The 24897-nt window shown below is 41.0% G+C and overlaps 1 protein-coding gene across 1 annotated transcript in view; it reads right to left on the bottom strand.

Annotated features, from left to right (window-relative positions):
• xpo4 (exportin 4) overlaps positions 1-24897 on the bottom strand; it is a 71488-nt gene that overhangs the window by 7289 nt on the left and 39302 nt on the right. The window contains exons 8-21 of the mRNA XM_023950593.1: positions 22266-22423; positions 16717-16891; positions 15511-15687; positions 15255-15397; positions 12844-12989; positions 12029-12206; positions 7604-7763; positions 7295-7464; positions 6927-7101; positions 3826-4032; positions 2518-2604; positions 1435-1615; positions 1237-1358; positions 1021-1151 (exon numbers count right to left, since the gene is read on the bottom strand). Coding sequence (XP_023806361.1) covers positions 1021-1151; positions 1237-1358; positions 1435-1615; positions 2518-2604; positions 3826-4032; positions 6927-7101; positions 7295-7464; positions 7604-7763; positions 12029-12206; positions 12844-12989; positions 15255-15397; positions 15511-15687; positions 16717-16891; positions 22266-22423 — 2210 coding nt within the window. The remainder of the gene's footprint in view (positions 1-1020; positions 1152-1236; positions 1359-1434; positions 1616-2517; positions 2605-3825; positions 4033-6926; positions 7102-7294; positions 7465-7603; positions 7764-12028; positions 12207-12843; positions 12990-15254; positions 15398-15510; positions 15688-16716; positions 16892-22265; positions 22424-24897) is intronic.

Below are 24897 nucleotides of genomic sequence, written 5' to 3' on the forward strand. Positions count from 1 at the left end.
TTTTTTTGCTTTTTTCATTTTATTTCCCAACTAATGGTTAATCCGCGATGATCCAGTATAAACTGAGGGAAGTGACTTTAACAAAAAAAGTAACAAACAAAATAGAAAAGAAGTAGTCCGCTCCCGCACTTCCGGGGGAGCGCGGACTTACAGCTTTGTGTTTGATGGGAAGGGGGGGGGGGTACATGAGCGGTATGTGTGGGAGATTTAAGACTGCGATCCGTCCCGCAGCTCTAGGGGTACAAGCAACCGAACTCAGAACCGGGTCTTAAGTGTGTGTCTGAGCACAGCTCGGATCGTCAGCACACACAGCGGTTTGAGCTTCAAAGCAGAAATGTCGCTCAGTCCTTAGAAAACATTCAAACAATCACGCGGATTTGTGTTTCCAGTCGTGTCCCGACTAAATAAAGGCTGATGTTATTCTTACACGTTTACGTGCAGCGCCACCCAAAGCTAATGTTGTTAGCCCGTGTTAGCATACTGCTAATCCTGGCTTTGTTCAGAAAAAGCGCTGACCACACGGATTAAAATTCAAATGATGAGGAACAGGTGTTTCATAATAACCGTAACATTATTAAAAGCACGTTTAGAAGATCATCTCGTATTTTACCGAGCTGACATGTCAATGTATAGCCGCTCGGCGCTGTTTAACAATGTTTTGTATTGAATTGTTGCATTCAATAAAGTTTGAAAAAAAAAGCCGCTCGGCGGAATTTATATCCTTCCGTTTTTCAAACCCTACTGCGCATGTGCGGATGATTTATTCCGACGGAAAGTGTGACCTTAGTGAACGTTTTTATATTCTGAAAACATTTTTCTGTGCCCATGTACACGGTTGGATTCTAATCCGACCATTGATCCCATCAAGATATTTTGTACATGTAACCGCGGCTTATGGTGTCGACGCGCAACGTGGCGGGGGCGTGGCATCACGATGGTGGTCTCTCCATCGGGATGTCAGTCACCCATCACGATGGACGATGATATCGTCCATCGGCACAACCCTAGATGAAAGGATACGAGGTCATGCCGAGCTCCAGAGAAAACATGAGGCTCTTGAAGAGGTCTTCAGGCAGCTGTGGGATCTTTTCTGGAAAGATCTCGCAGATGAAGGTGATGAGCTTGTAGTACTGGTTACACAAAGATGGGAACTGCAAAACAAAGGGGACACATTTAGTGTCAAAGTTCACAGGGCTACATTTACTCAGATGCCATGCTGTGGCGCCGGTCTTTCACCTTCAGCAGATCCTGAGACATTAGAGGAAGAACAATGTTGACGCCGTACAGGACCACGTCTGCGGCTGAAACTGTCCGGCTGGACGCCGGCGTTCCCTGGTCCTGGTTTCTGAACACCTCATCTTGAACATAAAGCCACCACTTTCAGTGCCTGAATGCACCTCCTTCAGTGAAGCAGACAGGCGGAGGAGGGCTCACCGGTGTCGCTGAAGTCAATGAACTCTTTGGACAGCAGGTTAGTGAGCAGCTCCATGATGAGCAGCAGGTCCTGGTACTGGTCCTCCTCTGCAGTGGCGTCGCCCCGTTTCCTGCTCTGGTTGTTTTTGGAGTAGACCTGCAGCAGCGTCAGACACAACTCGTACAGCTTCATGGACTTCATCTGCGGAGAGAGAACACGCGTCCTCAGAACTCAGCAGACAGAAAAGACCTCCATCTCCCCTCACTTCACTTCTTTGTTCTGATATACAAACACCAGAGGAAGCTATTCAAACTCACAGCTCCAAAAAGAAAAACATACTTTAAAATAAGCATTTTCCACAGTAAACTGTTTAATCTGTGCTTTTCTAAAGTTGTTAGATTTTTTCCCCCCAAAAAAGTTATACAGTGGAGGAAATAATTATTTGATCCTTTGCTGATTTTATAGGTTTGTCCACTTAAAAAGAAACGGACAGTCTGTCATCTTAATGGTCGGTTCATTTGAACAGTGAGAGATAGAAAATCAAGAAACTGACTTTAAAGAATCTATATACATTTCATTGAGAGAATTAAGTATTTGATCCCAAAGTAATTTTGAAGAGTTCTGGTTCAAACAGACCAGTTGGACTCTCCTAATCTACCCGTGACCTGAATTAAAGACGCATGTTTGATCTGATCACCTGTAGAAAAGACACCTGTCCACAGAATCCGTCCATCAGTCAGACTCCAAACTCTCCAACATGGAAAGACTAAAGAGTGGAGCAAAATTCTTCCTGATATGTGCAGCAAACTTCTCAACTACAAAAAAAACATCTGACCTCTAAGCTGCAAATAAAGGTTTTGACAAAGTACTAAATCTTTAGAACAAGAGGGATCAAACACTTATTTTTTTCAATGAAATGCAAATACATTTATCTAACTTCTTTAAAGTCGTCTCACTGTTCAGATTAATCTGAAGGTGACAGACTATCAATTTCTCTTTAGATGAGCAAACCTACAAAATCAGCAGAGGATCAAATCCTTACTCCCTCCACTGTATGTTTTGTATGTTTGTATGAAACATTTGTAGGTCTTTCCAAGTCTCACCTCCCCCAGGTAACAGATCTGCTTGTGAGCCACCTCCACAAAAACCTCAATGATGAGGTTGATGGTCTCAGGCGTGTTGCTGTAAACCTACAAAATAAAAACAATTTCACCACAAAGACACCAGAAAGCCAACAAATGTCTGGTTCAGATGAGCAGAACTAGAGTCACAGCTACACAGATTAATGTATGGTCATGTCATTTAGTTGCATTTATCTGTACTTGTCTGATGAGCAGACTGTTGCTATATTAGTCAGGATTTGGGTACAAACACACATCATTTTGTCCTTTTTTGGATTTCTGAAGTACCGTACACTAATTCATAAGTCATTTTTCACATTGAAGATTATGTTTAAAAACAATAAACTATCTTTTCATTTGGCATTTCTCCTGGTTATCTGGTCGTAAATGCAGACTTTATATATTTAGCTAATTTAACTTTTTCTGTTTATTTCACATTTTTGTGTCAGTTAAATACATTTTCTAAATACATATAAAGTATTCCTTGAGGATCAAAATATCTTCTTTAAACTAACTAGGTTTCTGTAAATGTAGTTAAAGTTTTATTCATTATTTCAGCTCTTTAATCTTGGCTTTGGTGCAAATAGAAACGGTTTTCAGTGCTTCATCTGTCTGTCTGCATCCATAGAAGCATTTCTGCAAGAAACACTTTTTCCTTTTAGAGTTTTCATGAATAAGCATCAATTACTTCCATTTATTCTTCATCAAATTTTAATCGAGCCTGAAAATATAAATTATAAAAACATTCTAATGTAGTTTTAACTTGGAAACCTTTTTTTAATTAATCAGTTTGCTTCATTACATTTTTTGATCCTTCCCCTTTTAAAACCTCCTAAGAAAACTGTTTTTGGTGTTTCTAACATGTTCTTTTGGCATTTTCTGAAGATGTCGGACATATATAAAGAAAAAAAGCTTAAAACTGCATTTCTGAGTAGTTTTTATTCAATTAGCTGTGAGGGGGTGGGGGTGTGAGGAGCTGTAAGCTAGTGGAAGAGAGCGTAAACAGTCCTGCCAACAACTCAGAGGTGAACCTCTGATGAACTCCTGCCGTTTTGCAGAAACTATGTCCTAGACACGACACAGGTTTTTAAACCAGCATAATCATAATTAAACGCTTTGAAATGAGATCAAATGGTCTTTTCACAGCAATTCTTCGTCTCTGTATTCCTGTGACTTTCCTCACATTTGTGGGTTAATTTAAACCTGGAGGATTCTCTCGAGTTTCTGCATTTAAATGTAGTCAGATCAGTTTGTTACTTTGGAAGAAATCTAAAGCTGTTGGACTCCTACCTCCATGAGGCCAATACAGCTGGACAGGAAGTCCATGAGGAAAGAGAAGAGCGAGGCTACGTTATCTATCTGTGTTGCCTCAGCGATGCCGCACAGCGCCTCCAACGTGGCAATGATCTCCTGCTTGACGGCTTCTTCTTGGCTGATCTGAGCAAAATTCTCCTGGTTGATGAGGTTGAGAAAACGCTGCTGGAGCGGATGAAGAACCTTGAGAAACAGGAGGAACACCACAGTTACAGAGTCCAGCAACACTCCTAATCTACAGCTGTTTCCTTCCACAGTGAAGAAGAACTGAAGCAGAGGAGCCAAGATTGTCTTTATTTTATTTAAAGCAACTAAATACACATGACTGAGTGAGAAATGTTACACAATACACTTTTTGAACTATCTTTCATGGTTATTCTGGTCTACAGTAGGATCAGGAAAATGTGAAATATCCCCAAATGTTTCCTCTTTTCATTAAACTCTTTTTGGCTGAAGGAAAACAGGCGGAGCAGAACTCTGACTTAAATACTTAAAGATTTTCAAACTGATCTTTGCCTTTAAAAATGAACATAAGAACAGAAAATGTTAATGTTGGTGTAAAAGGTTAAACATGACTCATGCTGCCCAATAACTACTGCACATGCTGCAAATCTGCCTAAAGGCTTTGAATTTTCCTGATCCGTAACAATGCTGACAGACAGAACTCCAATGGATAAACTGGGACAACGACATCAAACTGTTGGGGTTTGAGACAGTCAGGAGGGTCTTCTTAGTGTGTTTTAATGTTCATAAGCAGTGATGTGAGTGCCCTCTGGTACAGAACTCTGACCTTAACCTAATATGCTACGTACACACAGTGTAACGCGCATTCAATGACCATTTCCAACAGAAAGTCTATGTTGCTATGCAACTTCTTGCGACCATTGTCAGACTCTAGACACAAAAGCCGTGGCATTTGAATGTGTGTTGCAAGTTAAACCAGGTCAAACTTTGACGAATCAGGGACTCGCGTTTGGCAGTGATGCGGTGAAACTCACCAAACTCAGAGTGTAGCTGGTTTATCTGGTGAACCCAGACAGCAATGAGCCTGGTGATGTCTGGCTTTGTTTTTCAAATAAAGTCAAACCTAGGCCACTCTCCTGATATGATGGTAATCCATATCCGCCATTGCAAGGATGGACCAAACCATTTCCGTTTTGTGCCCGATTCACAAGATTTGGATTTCGCACCAAGCCTCTTCCTACTGTAGGCGCACACATGTGCTAGTAAACAATAGAAAAAGAAGCCCCTCCCTGTTCGTTCAGTGTGACCACCATGAATGCACTTAGATTTCACGGTGTGAACGTAACTTTAGAGCTACAAGCTGAATGTGAAGAAACGGGCCCATCAGAACCAGACTCAACAGAAAGTCAGAGACAAAAGGCATGTTTCTGAGGTCGGTCACGCCCAGATTCTGGATCTGAACATGGATGGACAGAGCGGAGGTTAAGTAGATCACAAAAGAACAACTACTTGGAAAAAAAACTGATTATGTCCGAAAGTGTCAGCCAAGAGAAATAATTTGGATCCAAGATGAAAAGTTGTGTTGTCTTCTATGTGATGAAGAGCTGACATGCAGGGAGTGTTTGATCAACTGCAAGCTCCTTCCTTCCCTCCTCTTCCTCCTCACACAGGCTGTCAGAGTTCATAAAGAACAGCTGAACCAAGCAGCAGCTGCAGTCTAACTTGTACACTCCCAGCAATTACTCTGGAATCGAAGAGGCTTTGCGCCTCCATTTACTACTCAGCCTGTTAAACAAAGACGAGGAGGGAGAGGAGGATCGCCTCATTCACACGGGAGGAGGATCAAGAGGAGGGTGTTACTGATGAAGCTTTATGGCATTCTTGTGTCTTGATTATGGAGCTCCATGGCATCCCATCGCGGTGGAGCGGTATTGGAGGCAAGAAAAAACAAAAACTCCTAAAACATTCTCCTAAAATAAATAAAACTCTTGTCCCAAATGCAACCACAAGGTCAACAGCCAATCAGGTTGTAGGACAGTCTACTTTAAAAAAATAAAGCATGCAAAACTGCATTAAAAAAATCCACAAAACAGCAAGGCCACGAAAGGTGAACTGTAATTTGGTGAGAGAGTACTCTACTTCAATGTGCCGGCTCCAAACCCGGGTGAATGCAGACGGTTGACTTAGAAAAGGGCCTCTGATGAAAACCAAAGCTAAATCAATCATGCCAATCACCAACAAAACAGATATTCCGTCAGCACAGCAGATTCAATACTGAGTTTAAATAAAAGTCGAGTTCAGAAACTTTTTGCAAAAATTATATCATGACATCAGTTTTTCAGTATTAGTATTTTCATTAAAACTATTTCCTGCATGAACGAATGAAGATGCCAGTGAAAACAGTTTTCTTCTCTCAGTTATTTGTAGTTGAACTTTTCAAATGTGATTAATTAAAGTAAGATGTCTACATATAAAGTGTCAGCTTTTTATTTCTAACATATAGTTAATCAATAATTAAAGAACCACTCCATTGAAAATGGTGTTTTTTTGCTGTTTTTTTTGATGGAGGACATATATAAAGAAAATTGAGATTAAAACTGCATTTATCAGTTTTCCTTATTCAAATTGCTGTAAATCAGGAGCTGACAGAAAGCGCTTATTTGTGATGTAGAAAATAAGTTTGGCGGGCCACAAGCTCCCTGCTCCACTCCTTTCTGATGCATCCACTTGTAGACAAATTGATCCACGTACGTCTTTGTTTTCCTTGTCTGAGCTGGTAACTGGATCTAAACTGTACGACTAAATTATTCTAATATTGCTTAACATTTTTGTTGCACCGGTAATGTCAGGTTGGGGGTGTGAAGGGCTGTAAGTTAGTGGGAGAGAAGCGGGCGCCAAAAGTGGCCACCCACAACTCAAGAGGAAAATTTCCAATTAACTACTGCTGCTCTGCAGAAACTATGTCCTAGAAAACGACACAGGTTTTTTGAGTTTGACTAAAAGCAGCATAATTCTGTTTAAAGGACCACTGGGAACACTTTGAAAATAGATCAAAAGATGATCGGAGTGGGACTTTTAAGAAATTTGTATTTTGAGCTATTTGGAAAAGTTACCTCTGCCCAGTATTGCTGTTTGGTGTCGGAGTCCATTTGAGCGAAGCCCCCCAGGACCAGAGCTTTCATCAGGGACCTCTGCACGCAGCTGGACAGCATGTGCAGGGGGGGGCTGCGGCTGGCGAACTGCTTGGCCAGACTCCACCAGCTCTCACACTGAACCACAATGTTTGCTCTGATCAGATGAGGGGAAAAAAAGAACTTTAAGAACATTTGTGCTTTGCCCTATGTGAGACTGTGGAAATCACTGCATTCAGGTACAAATAAAATACAGAAAGCTTAAAAATGCTCTTTCTTGTAAGTTTAAAGTTTCTTCCTTCAAATAAAGTTATTGGCATTAGAAATATTTTACCGGTGGCTCTCCTCACCTCTCTCTTTTCTCCACCAGTGTCACTAGCAGCTCCACAGTGTCGTTGGCCAGATCCGTCTCTGAGCTCCACACGGACAGGTTATTGATCACCTTCTCCAGCAGATATCCCACAATCCACTGGGCGCCTTCCGTGTCTGCTCCGAAAGCTGTGCTCAGAGGGATGCTGATCTATAGAAGGAAAAACAAACATAAGGGCACATATGAAAGGCTGTTAGGAGAAAAAAAATGTAAAAAACAGGAATTTATTTGATGTGAGTAAAACAAAAGAATGGGCTTGATGACGTAGCCGCTCTGTGGATCCACTGACCTGCTGGTAGAGCTTCTCGTCCACAAGCAGGTATGTCTTTGCCCACCGTCTGAGGAACCACACAATGTCCTTTCCCATCTGAGGACTCAGCAGCTCCGTCAGGCTCGCTCTGGTTGCTCTGGACTCCACCTCGGACGTCCTTAAGACTGCAGACAGCAACCTGTGGGAGAAGAGTGCATGAGAAAGTAGAACCCTAGAGACTGCACAGATACAGAAGGAAAACACCATCTCATCATGAAAAGAAGCTATTGTTTTAGTACGTTTTCATTCCTTTGGGTTTCGTGTTCACTAAACCCAGCATAGAGGAAATTCAAATACACTCAGTACACCACAAAAATCAAAACTTAACGTAAAAGACACCGGTTTCAAAAAAATGGTTTTATTTTCTATGTTGCAAGATAAATAGTTTTATCAAGAAAGCTTTTTAGGAGCAAAATAATCTTAGTTGGACAAAACATGTTTGAGTGACAAGAATTTGTTTTTCTTAGAATTTTAAAAGAATTCTTGGTAAGATTATTTTCTCCTCCATCCAAAACAAACATGAAGGAGGATATCACCGTTCTCCGGATATACAATAGGATTCCTGTGTGCATCGAGACATTATTATTCTTGTTTTTATTTTTGTCCTCCTCTGACTAATGCAGGACAGCAAGTCATCAAACTGGGTCACAGAGACATGGAAGTACCACTGAAAGTGTTGTCATCTAGATGGAGTTCCTGCAGTATAGAAGTAAGGATGGCTGTTAGGCAAAAAAATAAATAAATAGATTGAATGGTGGTAAATGGTGTATACTTGTATATTCCTTCTTCAAAGGTCCAAAGCACTTCATAGTTGGAGTCCCAATAACCCATTCACACACTGGTGGCCTAACACTGGCACCAACCTAAAACCACCGGTAGCAATATGGGGCTCATTGTTTTGCTCAAAGACACTTTGACACGAGTGGGCAGGGTGGGAACCGAGCCTGCAATCTTCCAATCAAAGGTCAACCACTCTACCTCTGCAGCACGGGCACCCTTCAACCCAGACAGTGCTTTACAATGCTTTTGTAGAGCTTTTCAAAATAAAGGCACCTGATCTCTAAACATCATCCGTGTCTTCTGTGCGTTGTAAATAAGAGATCCAGTCAATGCTTCCATGTAGCGATGAGGCTAAAACCTTGACTTATCTCTTACACGTGACAGGAGCATCTAGTTTATGAAAACATTTTTGGAGAAGCATTGAGGACCCAATCTGATAAAAGAGGTAGCGTACGCAAATTTGACACGTGAACAGGTTTGGCAGATTTATTCAGAAGTGTTGCTCTCTTCTCCCAAAAGTGCCATTATACTCCGGAGTGACGCGTTTGTTTTTTTCTGCTTTATTTTGCATTTTTTTGCTCCTGCAACTTTTACTCCAGACATCCTCACAAATGTTCTGGAAACCTGCTGCAAAGCCCCATGGAAGGTCAAAGGTAAGCATGCGCTCTATTTAAGCGAGTGCCGTTGCAGACATTAGCGGACAAGAATGCCAAGGATATCTGGGCATCTCTCTCGGCTTGGAATCGAAGCAGCACAGTGAGAGGAAGTGCAGCTGGTGTGACCTTGGAGCTTGCGATCGGCATTTCCAGCGGCATTCCCCTCTGATAACCAAGACACATCCAGGTATGTCTGCAGACGACTCGCAGAGATTCCTGGAATCAGTAATGCATCATTTGCTTCTGCGACCCTTCCTAATCTCATCTTTAGCCTGGTGGACGTCTGTTCTGTCCCTGCAGCAAACCCGGCTGCACCATCAGGCCCCACAGCGCTTAAAAGGACACAGAGACAGAGGGCTTAAAGTGGATTACAGGTCTGCCTTTCTGAGCGAGGGTGGCACACAGTTCTACATTGTCTGCAGAAAACAAAACCACGCCGACATTTACGGGGCCGAGGTCAGCCGCTCGCCGATGGGTAACCCGATGCCATCCGCTCGTCTTCACTGTCATCGCCGACACACACACTCTGCATAATGAACAATCTAGATAGCAGAGGGGCTAAATGACCTTCAGCAGGCAATATCACTGCCTGCTGCCACTGTCTACTGTCGTCACTCATTACCAGAAGAGCATCCTCTGCAGCTGCTTGAAGGCAACAAGGCGCTTTCAGCACCTCAGGGTGCTCAAGTAATTGTTGATTAAAAAAAAAAAAAGAAATCCTATCTACTAAAAACAACTACAGCCACACTTCCATGCTCGGCTCACTTTAAGCTCAACCGCGTGCAGAAATCATTAAAGGAAAAAACAAAAAACAATCATTTCAAAAACAAAACACTCCTTTCATCCTATTTGTAAACTGAAAAACTCATTAAAAGGACAGAAAAAAAGACTAGAGAAAATACATTAACCAAACAATTTTAAGTAAATGGAATAAAACTAAATAAACATGACTACATTTAAAAGTAAATTGACAAATATTTACATTTTATGATTTATCTGCATATTTACCTCCTTTCTAAATTGATTCATGTCTTTACCAAATCAGTAGATAAGCAAAGGAAATGTAAAACATTTACATTTTTAACATTTAACGAAAGATTTGTCAACAAAATAACAGAGGCGCTTTTCTTTGTTCCTAACAGTGGGCCATGTGACAACAGGAGTGACACTTTTATGGAGCCTTTTTATCATGTGTGCGTTTGCATGTGTGCTCTCTGTAGAGTCGGATGAACTGCAGGCTGCACTCTAACTGCAACAAACACGACCTCCGTTAGTGTTTGACTGGCTGCAGGTCCAAATGCAGAGAAACTAACCTGACTTCATAAATAAACTGAACAGCACTTAGGAGTTCAGAGAGGATTAAAGACCCACTGCAATCATAGTTTTATCCATTGTTAAAGCATTCCCAGTGCTCTTTTAATTATGATTATGCCAAAATTAAAAGAACGTGTACTAGGACAGTTTCTGTAGAGCAGCAGTAGTTCATTAGAAAATCACCTCTGCGGGACTGTTGATGGGGAGCAAGACCACCCCCCTTCCCCTCCCCGTCTACAGTCCCTCCATCTAGCTTAAAGTCCCTCACATCCCCAACCTAACATTAGCGGTGCAACAATAATGGGGAACAATATTGGAGCTATCCAGTCGTACAGAAACCAGCTCAGACGAGGTAAAAACAAAGACGTTCATGGATCTGTTTTTCTACCAGTGGATGTGTCAGAATGGAGTGGAGCAGGCGGCTTGTGGCCTGCCCAGCAAATCTGTTACACATATGATCTTTTTCAAATGGTGTTTTTGTGTCTGCTCCTGATCTACAACAATCTGAACATAGAAACTCTTCTCACTTTAGAAAAGAAGACAACTTCAGAAGAAGACAAACCCTTTAGTGAACGTGTTAGAAGTTTAACGTTGGTCAGACCTGAAGCTCTGTAATCAGTTATGGATTTAAAACAAAATAACAATGCCTTAACTCCACGTCTGTTTAAGAATGATACATAAAAGAGAATTAAAAATAGTTTCTATGGCCCACTAAGATTTCAAATAACAAGAAACCAAACTTTGGGAAAGAGACACAAAAGCTCAGATCAAACAGCTTTCTGCTGTGATGCCATTACTTTTGAGGGCGATACATGACTTAACCCTTGTGCTATCTTAGATGACCCCACCCTTACATTGACGTGTTCTCCCTACCATGACAAAGGTGGATAAAGGTGGAAAGATTTCATGTAATCCATGGACACCAGTGAAGATTACAAATCATTGAAGAAAAAAGGTTCAGCGCACTGTCTAGTGGGTCTAGATGACCCAACTCCCAATGTTAAAGTGCCTGGGATAGCACAAGGGTTAAGAGATTTATGGATCATTCAATGCTGACAGACATTCCCCTCCCCCCACTCATCCCACCAATCTTCCAAATTCAGAAACAATGAACCCTGCTAAATAAAGTCTCATATCTCATGCTGTGTAGAATAAATAAATATTGGTATATAAGCTGAAGTGACTCTAAAAACAAATCAGACTGTGACAGTAATGACAAATGTCCAACAAGTCATGTAAATACATGAAATACATTCCAGTGGAAAAAAACAATTGACTAAGTAACTCAAACCACCCCATGAAGGACAACAAGCTGTGACTGAACCAGGGGGAAACAAGAAAACGCTTCCTTTTTGAAGCAGGCTTAAAACTACTGTACAGTAGCTGGAGCTGGCTCTGTTCCCTTCACTGGGTAGCTGTCGCTTTAATGTATCCACTCTGGTAAAAGCTGAGGTGTGGTGAAGTCCTTCACAGCTAAGCTGGGAACCATCCTTGAACTCAAGCTAGGGTTCATCTCTGCCCAGAAACACCAGCCTGCAGCCATCACAGCCGCCGTCCATCTACTGGCAACTATTCATCTCAACCGATGGAATTCCCAAAAGAAATCAAAAAAGGCTTTTTAGGATTAAAAGACAAAGAGACCATCTCTTGGTACCTGATGACGGAGTCTGTGCGGTTGAAGCCTGGTATGGAGGAGGCCTTTTCGCCCGGCGATCCCAGGATCTGCAGGGTGGTGTTGATGTCTACTTCTGTTGAATGCTTGATGGAAAACTCCATCACCTCTGAGGGGATCAGCGGGGTTTCTCCCTGAGGATCATCTGCAAGCAGATACCCTGCAGAGACAGAACGCGTGATGACATCACTGCTCCAAAAAGGAAAGATGAAAAGAGAAGTCTTCAAAATTTGAAGGGCATTAATTGTTTTTTTAATTTGTAACTAAAATATGGATTTCACTAAGACATCTTAAAAATAAATTATCTTTGTAACTCTTCAGCATTTTTTTCAACCTTTACTTCATAAAAATAAAATGTGCTGTCATTAGAAGGAGGGGCATAACTGGTCTAATTGCTGAAAAATAATAATGCAGACATCATTTCATTAGCTTGAACCCACAGAACAGGGTGGATTCCCTTGCTCGGCCTCTGTCGCACACAAAGCCAGTAAACTGTGGAGACTTTTCTGGAAAATCCACCCGTCAGCCCAATAAAAAACATTTATATTGTATGAAAGTCTCAGGACTGCCTGTTAACTTTATTTTGAGTGCCTTCAGTACTGTGTCTGTGAATTATTACAATCTGTATAGCCCTTTCTTGCAACATGATCCTAAACTAGTTTGGTCAATAAATATATTGAAACTGGCAAAAAAGAAAAAAAAAACATTAAGACTTGAACCGTTTATGTTTTTAAAATCAAACCAAAAAAAGAAGAAAATAAAATGTTATAAAAAACAGTTTAGGTTTGGCTGCTAACCAGAAACCAGAATGAGCCAGTGGATGTCCTCATAGAGATCGTCCAGGACTTTGCGGTCCACTGATCCCAGATCAGATGAGGCCATTAGGTGCTGCTGAGTCCTCTGGAGCTGGCCGTGGAGCCGGTTGACCCGGTCCTCTAGAAGGCTGCAGTTACAGAACACAACCGTCACCATTCATGGAATGATAATCAACCAAAATGATGCAAGATGTAAAAAAAAAAAGGGCGGGCAGAACAATAGTGGTGCGTTTAGGCAAGACTGATTTGAGAAAAATGTCAAAGTACTGGTAGGTCAAAGGTCGGCCTGTCCACTCATCTTCTTGCAACTTTCCACTTTAAATTTGTTATTTAATTTACGTTATTTTGTAAAATAAAAAAATAAAAGTTCGCATCCCAACATAAACACACACACATGCACACACACACCATCTCAAACACACATACACGCACACACATTTTGCAAGGAAGGTGGGACCTGGGTCCATCTGTCCCCTGCCTCTTCCCTGGTGGGGGGTGCGGGCCCCTTTGCAACGGCGGCCGTGTCCCCGGGGTGCCGGCTTCCTGGGCCCGGCGGTGCTCTCTCCGCGCGGTGGGGGAGTTCACATTACATCTGAGCCGGGGGTGTCTGATCCCTGGGGGGTGGGTTCTGGTCCTTGCTCCTGAGTGCTGGGCCCCGCCAAATTTCCAACTGTGGCCGAGCCTGGTCGGGCCATATTTATAACACCCCTTGTGGGCCCTCTTTTTTTCCCCGGGGTTCCCCCCTCCTGGGCGGGGGCGGCGGGCCCCCTGCCTCGCTCCTCCCTGGACCAACCGTGGGCCGGGCGGATGGCTGCCTGGAGTGCGGAGCGGGTCTCCCTTGGGGGGTCCTGGCTCGTACCTGGGGTTGGGGCGGGGGGATGCCCGGAACTCCTGGGTGGTGGTGGGGTGCTCGTTTGGGGCTGTGGGCGTCCTTCTCCGGTGGGGCTCTGCGTTGGGTTCTCCCGGCGCGGCGGGGGGGCTGCTCTCCTGGTTGGGCTGGGGCGGCGCTCTCTTTCCCTCCGTGCTTCCCTGGCCTCTGGCTCTGGGGGCCTTGCGGCGGCCCTGCTGGCCCTGGCCTGGGTGGCGGGCTTGGTCGCCCGGGCGGCGGTTGTTCCCTGCCGGTTCCCGTGTGGCGTTGGGGGGATTCCGGCTGCCGCTGCTGCTGCGGTGGGGGTCTTGGGGTGGGGATGGCTGGGCACTCTCCCTCCTTCTTTTCACGTTCCACCATCCATTTTAGAAGAACATAAAACCTCACCTGAGCACTGGTGTTAGCTCACCTTTGCACTAATAGCTTGCATGACTGAATGACTGAAATGTTTCACACTAGTTGGTTTTAAGGCATAAGTATGCGTGTGTGAACACTATCTGTTCTGTGTACATGTCGACAGGTGGACATTTTTGCAGCTAGCAGGTGTGTTTATAACATTTGAGTGTGTGTGTGGACGGGCCCCGCCCTTTTTGTACTGCATTTGAACCTTACCATAATGATTAACAACCAGTAAACTTGTTGCTGTATGCTGCTTCATGGTCTTATCCCCCTTCCCCTCCTATTATCACCCCCTACCCCCCCCTCTCTCTAGCGTCCCTCTCTCTTCTTCCCCTCTTTCCTTTTCCGTCCGGTCCAACACCAAAGATTTTCAGACATGATTGAAATTAATAAAGTTTGGCCTCAATTACAAAAGGGGTTTATTCAGACATACCTTTGGTTTGTCAGAAGATTAATAACCCCTCTTGTTAAAGCAAAATATGTCCAACACAAGAGGCCCTCAGCTCTCGTCTGTTTGCCCAGCTGTTGGACAGGACAAGTTAAAAAAAAAAAAAAAAAAAAAAAAAAAAAAAAAAAAAAAAGTTCTTTTTTTTTTTTAGCTAATCTTTAACACATTAGAAAAGGCAAAACTTTGTTTATACAATTGGTACCAAATTAATCCAAATTTATTTCATTTGGAATAAAACTTGCATTCTTAAACTACTACATGAGATTATCACTGACAAAATTAATTCCATTCAGATTTACACAGGTGGGATTTGATTTTTCAAAAATATTTTACTTCAAAATAGATTTTTGTAAATTCCAAATCCACAAAATAAAAGTTCTTCTCATTAGTGATTTAAAATAAAAGCAGACACTTACATGAACAATGAAAGGTCTCACAGAAAAAAAGGCTATTTTTAGAAAAAGAAAATAAAGAACATTTCTAATAATAATAATAATACCACAATACTGTTAATGATTATGAATAACAGGAAAAACAAGGGTTTTCTTTCTGTGACGCAGTCACTAGTACAGCTAGATGTTATAATAAAACATTTTTATTTTAAAATATGATTACTAGAATAAATCTTGTTGCTAAATCTGCAATCTAAAATGGTGCAAATCTTGAGTTCCTGATTACCTTGTGAGCAGAGGGATACAGTGGTCAGCCGCCACACGTCCCAGCATGCCGATGCTGGACAGCTGGTCTGAAAACAGCTCTCTGTCATCTTCCTGCAGCTCATTAATCTCCTCCTCTTCATGGGACGATATGCCGTTGACAGACTGACAGGTTACAGGCATGCAGTGTTTTGTTAGTTGACAAAGGAAAGTTTAAACAGAATATTTTTATTTTGTGTGTCAGTGCGTGGTTGTTGCTTTTTTTTTAGGTCCCTCACCAGATTGCGGGTGCCATCAGGAGCTGCCAAGTGACACTGTATGTAAGAGTTGAAGACCTGGATGGCTGGCTGGACGAAGCAGCCTCGAGGGAAATGCTGCTCGTCCTGCACCAGCTTCAGCCACGACTCCAGCAGCCTGTCGTAGGCCTCCATGTAAACCATGTCGTCCTTATCCAGCTGCAAAAAACCGTCAAACCAAAACAGCGTCAGTGACTTCTAACTGTAAACACTTCACTCTGTGAGTCACATCCAATCCCTGCCTGTCTACTATCATTTAAAAAGAAGCTTGGTGCTTTGAATACATATGTTCATCAGAATTTAAAAAATCTTCTAATGCCAGAAATGAAACCAGAAAACATTTCATTTTATTCTTGAAACAAAAAATGTATAAAAAACACACCTAAGAGCCGGTAGCTTCTTTTTCAAATAATATAAAACCCAAAAACTTGACAAACACAAGAGCACACACCAGAAATAATAAAAAAAAAAAACATGTTTAAAAACACTAACTCAAACTTTAAATCTTTCCTGAAAAGACAAAGTTCTTTGGAGAATCAGAATATTTACATTGGTGACAAAACCTAAAATATCAGTTACACTTCACTGGTATTTATCAGTATATATTTTGATATCTACACACAACTCAAGTGAAAGGTCTTCGTGAAGCTACGACTACGGCCTCTGCAACACACGTTCCGCCGACCACTTTCAATGAAAAGTCTAAACGCCCATATGCGCAGGCTTCCACGGTCAAAACGTGTAGCTAGGCAAGTTTCTACAACCATTTTCAGGCTATAAGTGCAAAACACGTGGCCACGGAACGCGCGTCGAAGTTAAACCAGTTTAACTTTGACCAATCAGGGACACAGATTTGGTAGTGACATATGGATGATGCCCTTTTAATTTAGAGAAGAACCAACCATTTGAAAATTGATTATGGAGGAGAAATTAATAATTGCTGTTTGTGCCCGGCCGGAATTCTATGACAGTCTTTTTAAATATTGAAATAGAGCTGTAAAAGAAAAAGCCTGGAGCAAGATTCACCAGATCATCCCTGCTTCAACAAATAAATTACAATACACCTCTTGAAGCTGCAGTTAGTGGACACGTGCTAGCGACAGTACAGTGTGAACAACAACACCAAAAACGTGTTGAAGTACCAGCGTGAACTTAGCATTAGGCTGGGCTTGGAAAGGCAGTACCCACCACCTCCTCCAGGGCGGCGCTGCGTCCAAATGAGCAGGTGAGCAGTGTGAGGCAGTTGATGAAGGAAGTGAAGAGCTCGCTGGGAAGTGCAGTTAAGACACTCCGTGGAAACATGGTGATCAGATTAGAAATGATGTTGGAGATGCCCACAGCCTCAGAATCCTCAATCTCAATTCTAAAAATGAAAAACACACAGAACAGGATATTTAAAACCAAGGTATCAGAAAATCACCATCCAGAATTTCGAAGCAAGAAAGTCTCATTTCTTTTAATCAGAAAGGGTCAAAGAATCCCTTTTTTTGTTAACGTTTAAGCCAGAAAAATTGTTTAAAAATGCACAAGTAGAGAGGAAAATATATAGATTACACACTAATGAAGAGTAAAATAAAACAATCATAAGTGCAGCAGACCTCCATGCAGCTGATTCTTACAATCAGTGTAAACACATTTAATTGAATCATTTAGTAAAATACTGTTGCATCAGAGTATTTGTGATGAGTTGAATCTATTTTCTCCTAATGTAAGAAAACAAAAGTTTTTCTTTCTTTAAGATAAAAAGTTAAATCGATTTGAGAAATCCCCTAAATAAAATGAAATAAAATCCCCACCACCCCCAAAGCTTTCTGTGCATTTCCACTTTCCTGACCCTCTCTGGATGGTTTTCCAATGAGGCAACTGGAAACGCTCTAAGAATAGGTGATTGCAGACAGAGCAGGGGAGCAGGGCAGGAAGAAAGGAGGAGTGGATGAGACCCCTTCTCTGCTAGCGTGTGGACTTCATTTATACAAATGATTGCAGGATCTGGACGAATGGTTGACCCGCACTCAAAAAAAAGTATTAAAAACCCAAACCGGGATAATGCAAATAGAACAGAGACGTTCAAAACCAACACTAAAACATTTCCATACAGACTAAACATGTCAAAGGTTTTCTATAGTCGCGGAAAATATGGTATAAATATAAAAGCAAAAGGGAGAAAAAGAGAAGATAATTACTAAGAATACATCTGGTGGATTTTTAATGAGGAAAATTCTAAAGCCTGACAAAACAAATTGAAATCTGAAAATGTTTAAACTGTAAGCATGAGACATATATTAGCAGAATTGAATAAAAATATATATAACACAAATAAATGGACCACATAATGTTCACAGCAGGATTTGTGCAGACAGCAGAGGCCAGCTGAAAAAGTCCATTTTGAGAATGAAACCAAATCTAAACACATTTCTTACCATTTTGTTTGTGACATTTGTTTAACGTCCACTCAGACCCTGATGCTCTCATTTTACATAGTTGAAACAACAAATGAGATTTTTTTCTTTCTTTCTGAAAACTGGAGAAGAAACTTTACATCTTTAAAATCAAAACTTTAACCAGTGTCCATCCTATTGACCTTTTTCAACTCTGTGATAGTTCTACAGAAACCTGGACTTGACACGCAAAATATCTTGATACCCTCAAATTAATAATTAATTACCACAAATTAGTATTTTCTGTATAAAAATGACATTCTGTGGTCAATTTAGTATTTTGTGCACACAAATGATCATTTTTATGTCCACAAATTAACTTCAGGTGCTTCAAAGTCACAGTCCCATTCACACACACACCCACCAACACACACACACCAACACTCACACACACATTACTCAGCTGTTAGAGATAGATAACACATCAACATCGTTGGATGCATCTTTCTGTAGAAATGCATAATCAACAAGAAGGCGATGAGAGACTCAACAAAAGACCAAGTCCTCCATGTTAAAACACTCATACCAATTTAAATAGATCCCAGCACCAAGAATCATGAAGACACATTTTAATGGAATCGAAAGAAAGACTGTATCCTATATAAAAGAATTTACTGAGGGGGTTCAAAGTTCCTATTTAAATTTCTTCAGTGCAACAGTTCATTTTCTTTAAATAGACAGCATTTTGATTCTAGGAATGGACACAAACACATTTCTGAAGAAGGTGGCAGAGAACAGTCAGAGAAAAGGAGTACGCTGGCTAAAAAGGAGTTCACTTAGTGACGGGGCACTTCTGTGTGCAGCTTTAACCTACTTTAAAAATGTTTTGATGCATAAAATGAACAGATTACTAGAAGGACAGGGATTCACTTTTTCATTTGCCGTGATTTGATCAATTGTTTTAAAACAATCATTTAATTTCCACTCAACAACCATTTTTTGTTTATGATAAACAGTTTTCCCACACAAGTGGAACTTTCTCTAATAAAATTCCACATTTTATTCATGAAAATTAACCCCAAAAAAAAGCTTTTTGAGTGGAAGAAATGCGAGCTTTGGAGAATAATCCATTCAAGGATTTGATAGATCTACATTGGATTTTTATCTATAAATCCTTTCATTTACAGTTTTAAAGTCTTAATAATTAGAGACACAAAACGGACCAAAATAAACATTTCCTTATAAAACTCATTTAAAAGCACATTTAGAATTGGCTCCTAAAACTATTTTTGAAGATCCGAAAAATAAGAGAAGGGGTCTCATGGGGGAATTTTTAATTTTACCATTTTATGTCGGGATCTATTGACGGTTAACAAAGTGGTTTTAATGTAACTGAAAGCTTTACTGCCGGATCACATTTAGCATTTGTTGTTTTTATTTTGAGCTTCACCGTCTGTAAATCACAGCCGACAATTTCTCTTTCAGCGTGTTCTATAAATACAAGCAAACTCATCCTGAAACCCAACACTGAGAGCACAATCTATGTTCAATGCATATGAAAGGCTGGCTAAGAAAAACAAATAAGAACAAGGGTCCAAAAAAATCCAAAAGTGAGATTGCCGTAAAGGAAAGTTTTGTTTGTTTTGCAAAGCAAAGGCAAATGTGAGCCACTGGAATCACATAAAGACAGAAAAAAACCTCTCACAGTCATTTGACCAGGTTTATTTAAAAAAACAGATCCTTTCCCGTTTTAACAGCTTTAAGTTAATCTAAAGAGTCATCAAGAAGCTGCCAATCAGAATTAATCATGGAGATGTTCCCGGGCAGAGAAAGCCTTCTTTCCTGGACCTTAAAAAAGCTACAGTGTTGATGAATAGTTCAATTGTCTGTTTGTGAGCAAAAAAAAAAAAACTGAGAGTCCCGTTGAAAAAAACAGCCTCCTTACAGGCTGTTGGTAAAATTTCTTTGGAATTGAAGAATCGCATTAAGGAAAATGGTGTTTCAGTCAAACAACTCATGCAGTAAAAAAACATTTATTTTCACATTATTTAGTTTTGGCATTCACATTCTTTTCGTTTGGCATAAGGCTCCGTACAATTCCATGAGATAAGATTTCCGTAAAACCTTTGGGTCATAACTACCCCTAACGGAGCTCACAGGTGGAAGCCAGGGATGAGGGTGGGGCGACGAACGCAGCGCTTGCGGTAAAGAAAGAGAGTGAACAACTGCACACCTGGCCTTAAATAGGACGCCGAACAGGTGAGTTGATTAACTGAACCGCTCTAGGGGAGTAACTGAGTAAAACACTGCGGAGTAATCTGCCTGAAAGTCGACCAAGGTCGCTCATTTATGGTGGCATGTGGCATTTTTCTTATGAAGAAAATTAAGCTTAAACTTGCATTTCTGAGTATGTCTTTATTCAAATTAAAAATCAGGAGCAGACATAAACAAAAAGAGCGTATATGTCACACAGAAACTATGCTGGGGGGGAGGGGGCAAGCCCCCTGCTCTGATGCATTTTCCTGCAGACAAATAAAAAAGGTTTTTGTTTTCCTCGTCCGAGCTGGCATCTGGCTCACAGCTGTTCGGCTGGATAGCTCAGATATTGCACTAATGTTAGGTTGGTGGGTGTATGAGGGGTTGTAAGCTTGCGGGAGGGCATGTGGACAGAGAGCTCTCAGAAATGGGGAGGGGAAGGGGGAGCAGGGTTGCTCGGCATCAAGGGTCCTGCCCACAATTCATAGGGGAACTTCTAATAAACTCCTGCTGCTCTGCAGAAACTATGTTCTAGAAAACCACACAGGATTTTTGATTTTGGCTATAAACGGCATAATCCTAATTAAAAGACCCCCGAGAATGATTTGACAATGGAGCAAAAGATGATCGGAGTGAGACTTTACAGTGTTGTTTATTTTAAGTGAAATGTTTGAGAGGAAATGCTGGGAGAATTTCTATGAATTTCTTCAATACGTGACTTTAGGGGGGAGGAAGCCTCAGCACTGATGATTCACAGAAGAACACATCCTGGATAGAAAGGAAAATGCTTCAGACGGGAGACAGCGGAATGGGTTTCAGTAGGATGGGGCCAGAGCTTCAATTGTGCTTCAGTTTTATTACAGGCTCACAGTTCAGTGTTATATTATAGGACCACAGTTGATTCATGTACAACAAACACAGCCATACCCACTATTTAGTCCTGTTTGAGCAGTTACCAGTGTTGGTTTAAGTCCTCTCTAGTTGAAAACAGTGTCTCAGTAGAATAAAGGTATAATTTGATTCAGCTCGGCTTAGTCAGTTTTGGAGGCATCTGGGACACATAAGTCACTAGTTACTCCATTTGTTAGTAGACTAGAGACAGTTTCCCATGATAGAATAAGAGGGCATTAAAAACAAAGACTCAACAAGCAATTACTTCCTGTAAATAAAGCTGAGCTGGTTGAGAATGAGTCACGCCACTGAAGGCTTTGACCTTCATCATTGTTGAGTCTTGCTTTAAGAAATCCTTGAGATAAAACGGGGAAATATACCGCTACTGAATTTGAGGTTAAAGATAACAGAAAAAAAGAGAAGGGGAGAAGGGGTCCTTAAATACATAGTATATTCATTAGAATTTAAAGCAACACTTCTCCTTTGCTTGAAAGGGCAGTTTTTAAAAAAACGGATTTAATGGATTGTAGCACATTAGGAGATGTCAAGAAATAATTTGAAGGTCATTTGGCTGCATGGTGGCTTTCGCCAAACAGTGAAAAGGCCCTGGTCTGGGTCCTTTGTTTGTGGAATTTGCACGTTCTTCTTTTTCATCTGTGGGTTTTCTTCAGTTTCCTCCCACAGTCCAAAAACATTCTTCACAGGTGAATCGACTTAGGCGTAGCTGGGACAAGCTCTGGCAACCCCGTGAAAAGGATTTGGGGGTTACAAAAAAATAGATGGATGGTCTCCTTTTAAACAAAATGTTCATTTTAGAACCTCTCCTTCAATGATCTGAACAGCACTACGACAATACGTTGGCACCATGACGATTTGAAACATTGATCACAACCACAAACTGTCAACAGACCAAACAGGAGAGGCTTCACCACAAGCCTTGGTGTAGAAGTTCAAAAACATTATTCATCATCATAGTAAAGAAAATGTTTTTCTCATTGTTTTTTTGACGCAAGAATTCCTTTTACATATTATCTCTGTCTAAATGAAAATGGTTAAAAGAACATCTAAAGAAAATATATATTTTTTTATAACTGTTTAAACCCATTCACTGTTATAGTCTGCCTGATGTGAATCAGCGAAAGAAACAACAAATAAATTCATTTTTTTTAACTGTTCAGCACGGAGATGAGCCAAAACTCTTCTTCAGCTTACCCGTTGATCATGCTAAGGAAGCCCTCCACCATGTGGGCCAGGTAGGAGATCTGGGCACTCTCATCCGGGAAGATGGGCCCATGCATGGAGGCCAGCTGGGCCAGGCATTGAAGAGAATCCTGGGCCATGTCCGAGTCTTCCCGAATCTTCCTGTGCACCTGCAAAGGAGACAGATCAGTTTGTCATTTTTAAAATGTTTAAAATAAAAGAAATGTTTCCAGGTTTGCTCTTCTGCAGTTCCCTAAATGTGAGCAAAGTCTCCACTCCATAAAGATCAGAATAGATTTTCCATAAAACAAGACAAACTCATGAGATATTTAGTCGGTTCACATAGAAACCCAAGCAGAAGATCTTTGTAGAATGGAGCTATAGGAGTAAACTGCAAAAATAATGAAGAAACTAATTTTATTTAGAAAATAAAAGCAATTCTCACAGATTAGATTGAAGTGCTGCGTCCAGACAAATGAGCAGATAAAAAAGTGGCTTAAAGGTCAGCAGGAGTTTTCTCACATTGAATCTACACACATTTTATCAAGTTATTTCACTCTTTTGTAATTCCTATTACTTTCAGTAATAACAGACAATTAGCAAATTTTACAAAAGAGAAAAAAACGACATGGCTGTTCCTAAACTGACAAGATAATCCAGAAATTATCAAAAAGACTAAATAATGACAACAAAGATAGTCATTGATTTAGAGCGTTTGAAGGTTTTAGCATCTAATGAGAGAAAAGTCAGGGTAATCAAAGGTATTCAACAGAAAATATAAATGCATTAAGATTACAGATAAATGGAAAAATACACTAAAACACCAAAGATGTTAAATCCCAGGAAATACACAAACGCAATAAACACAATTTTTTAAGACTTTTCCATTTCAGGCTCAATTTGTTTGGTGAAATTTTCTCCCATAAATTGGAATATTTTATTTTTTATAAAAAACTAACAAAATTTTTATCATCTACTGAACCAAAATATACACTTTTACTAAATTCAAATACCGACCTGCGACGCCACTGTGGTACCAAACCAAATAGTTGTTTTTTTTACGACTTAATGCGAAAAATCAAGCAATCGGTCATTGATCTGTTCACACTTTTGTCCTGATTGTGGTGGAAAAAACTGATGAATTAATCAATAAAACCTTTGTTTTAGATAAACTAGCACTTAAAAATTATGACTTGATGAGCTTTCTTGCTGATGTTGCAAGCTGTAGTGATAGCGTTTATGCAAACGAGTACAGAGTGAACCAGTGAGCCCAGTTATTTGCACCATTCTCATTGGCTAAAAGTGGGGAAAGGACACGCAAGCACGAGACAGCATGTCAGGAAACATGTTTCAATAAAAGACTATTATAATTACAATCCTTGAAGACACAAAATGCTCCAAATATTTTAGGATTTCAAACTCTTATTAATAAAACTCCTCTGCAGAACTTCCTGCAATGCAAAACTAAACCGTTTGAAATTAGTCAAAAAATCTAAATGGCAGATTTTCTTTAAAAAGGCAAGAAAAAAAATCTGTCAATGGGGTAAGACAAATACCAAGAATTCCTACTTGAAGAAAACATTTCTAGTCACTGAGAAATGTTATCTCAAACTAAGATTATTTTGATATTGAAACTTTTTCCTGATCTTATTTTTCATGCAAGCCAGAAAATAAGGCAATTTAGCTGGAAACAAGGGTATTTTAACTTTTTAAAGCTTCAGTTTTTGCGGTGTAAATTGAATCTAAATGTAAAAAGTCTCCAAATTTTAAAAAAAACTCAGCAAGTGGGAATGATACTCACTGGTATGAAAAAAACTGAAAACTCAAACTGAAGAGTGGTCAAGCGTTTCAGATTTGGCTGTAAAAAACAACTTCGCTGCTGTCTGAGCTCTCACACAGCCTCGATCAATCCTGGAGATGAAGGAACCAGATCCTGATTAGAAAGAAGCTGCTCGGTTCATCTGGGCTTCGAGTAGAGCCGCTGTTCAAGTTTGGGATCCGCCGCCGCTCCGTGCTGGGGCGTCACAGGAGAAGAGGCATCGCCGCTTTCAACTGTTGCACGTGTGCAGCAAGGTAACAGCAACATATCCATGCAAGTCATCACAGCAACACGTGTTTGTACAGACTCTACGGCGCAGACAGCTGGAGTTTATAAAGCTGTCCTCTGAGAAGAAGATCTCTGCTTCTCTCTCGTCATCGTCCTAAATCCAGAAAAAGTGGTTCCTCACACAGAAACCCAAGCATGGCCCCAATCCTTCAGCCTTCTTTCTTTGAGATCTTCCTCCGCTTCCAGATTCCTTCCCACCTCCTCCTCCCCTTATTTCTGTTTCTGTTCTACAGCTGTGAGCTCCTCCTGCCCCGTTGGTCAGGCGCCACATTACTGCAAGGAAGAGATCTCACAGAAACATAGTGTGGCCACTACACTGTAGTCCTCAAAGCTGCTGCTCCCTTCCAAAGCGTGAAGTCATCTTCTGGAGGAGCTCAGACAGAGAACGGGGGAGGAGATGAGAGAGAGGTAGCGAGAAGGAGGGGTGGAAGAGCAGACCAGCAGACTGGAGAGCGTGAGCTCTGGAAAAGCAGCTGTTTGAGCCAGCGAGCCGTGCAATGCCAGTAATGCCGACTGCCTCCAGTCTGACTACAGATA

The sequence above is a fragment of the Oryzias latipes genome, chromosome 21, assembly GCF_002234675.1.
Source record: "Oryzias latipes chromosome 21, ASM223467v1".
Lineage (NCBI taxonomy): Eukaryota > Metazoa > Chordata > Actinopteri > Beloniformes > Adrianichthyidae > Oryzias > Oryzias latipes.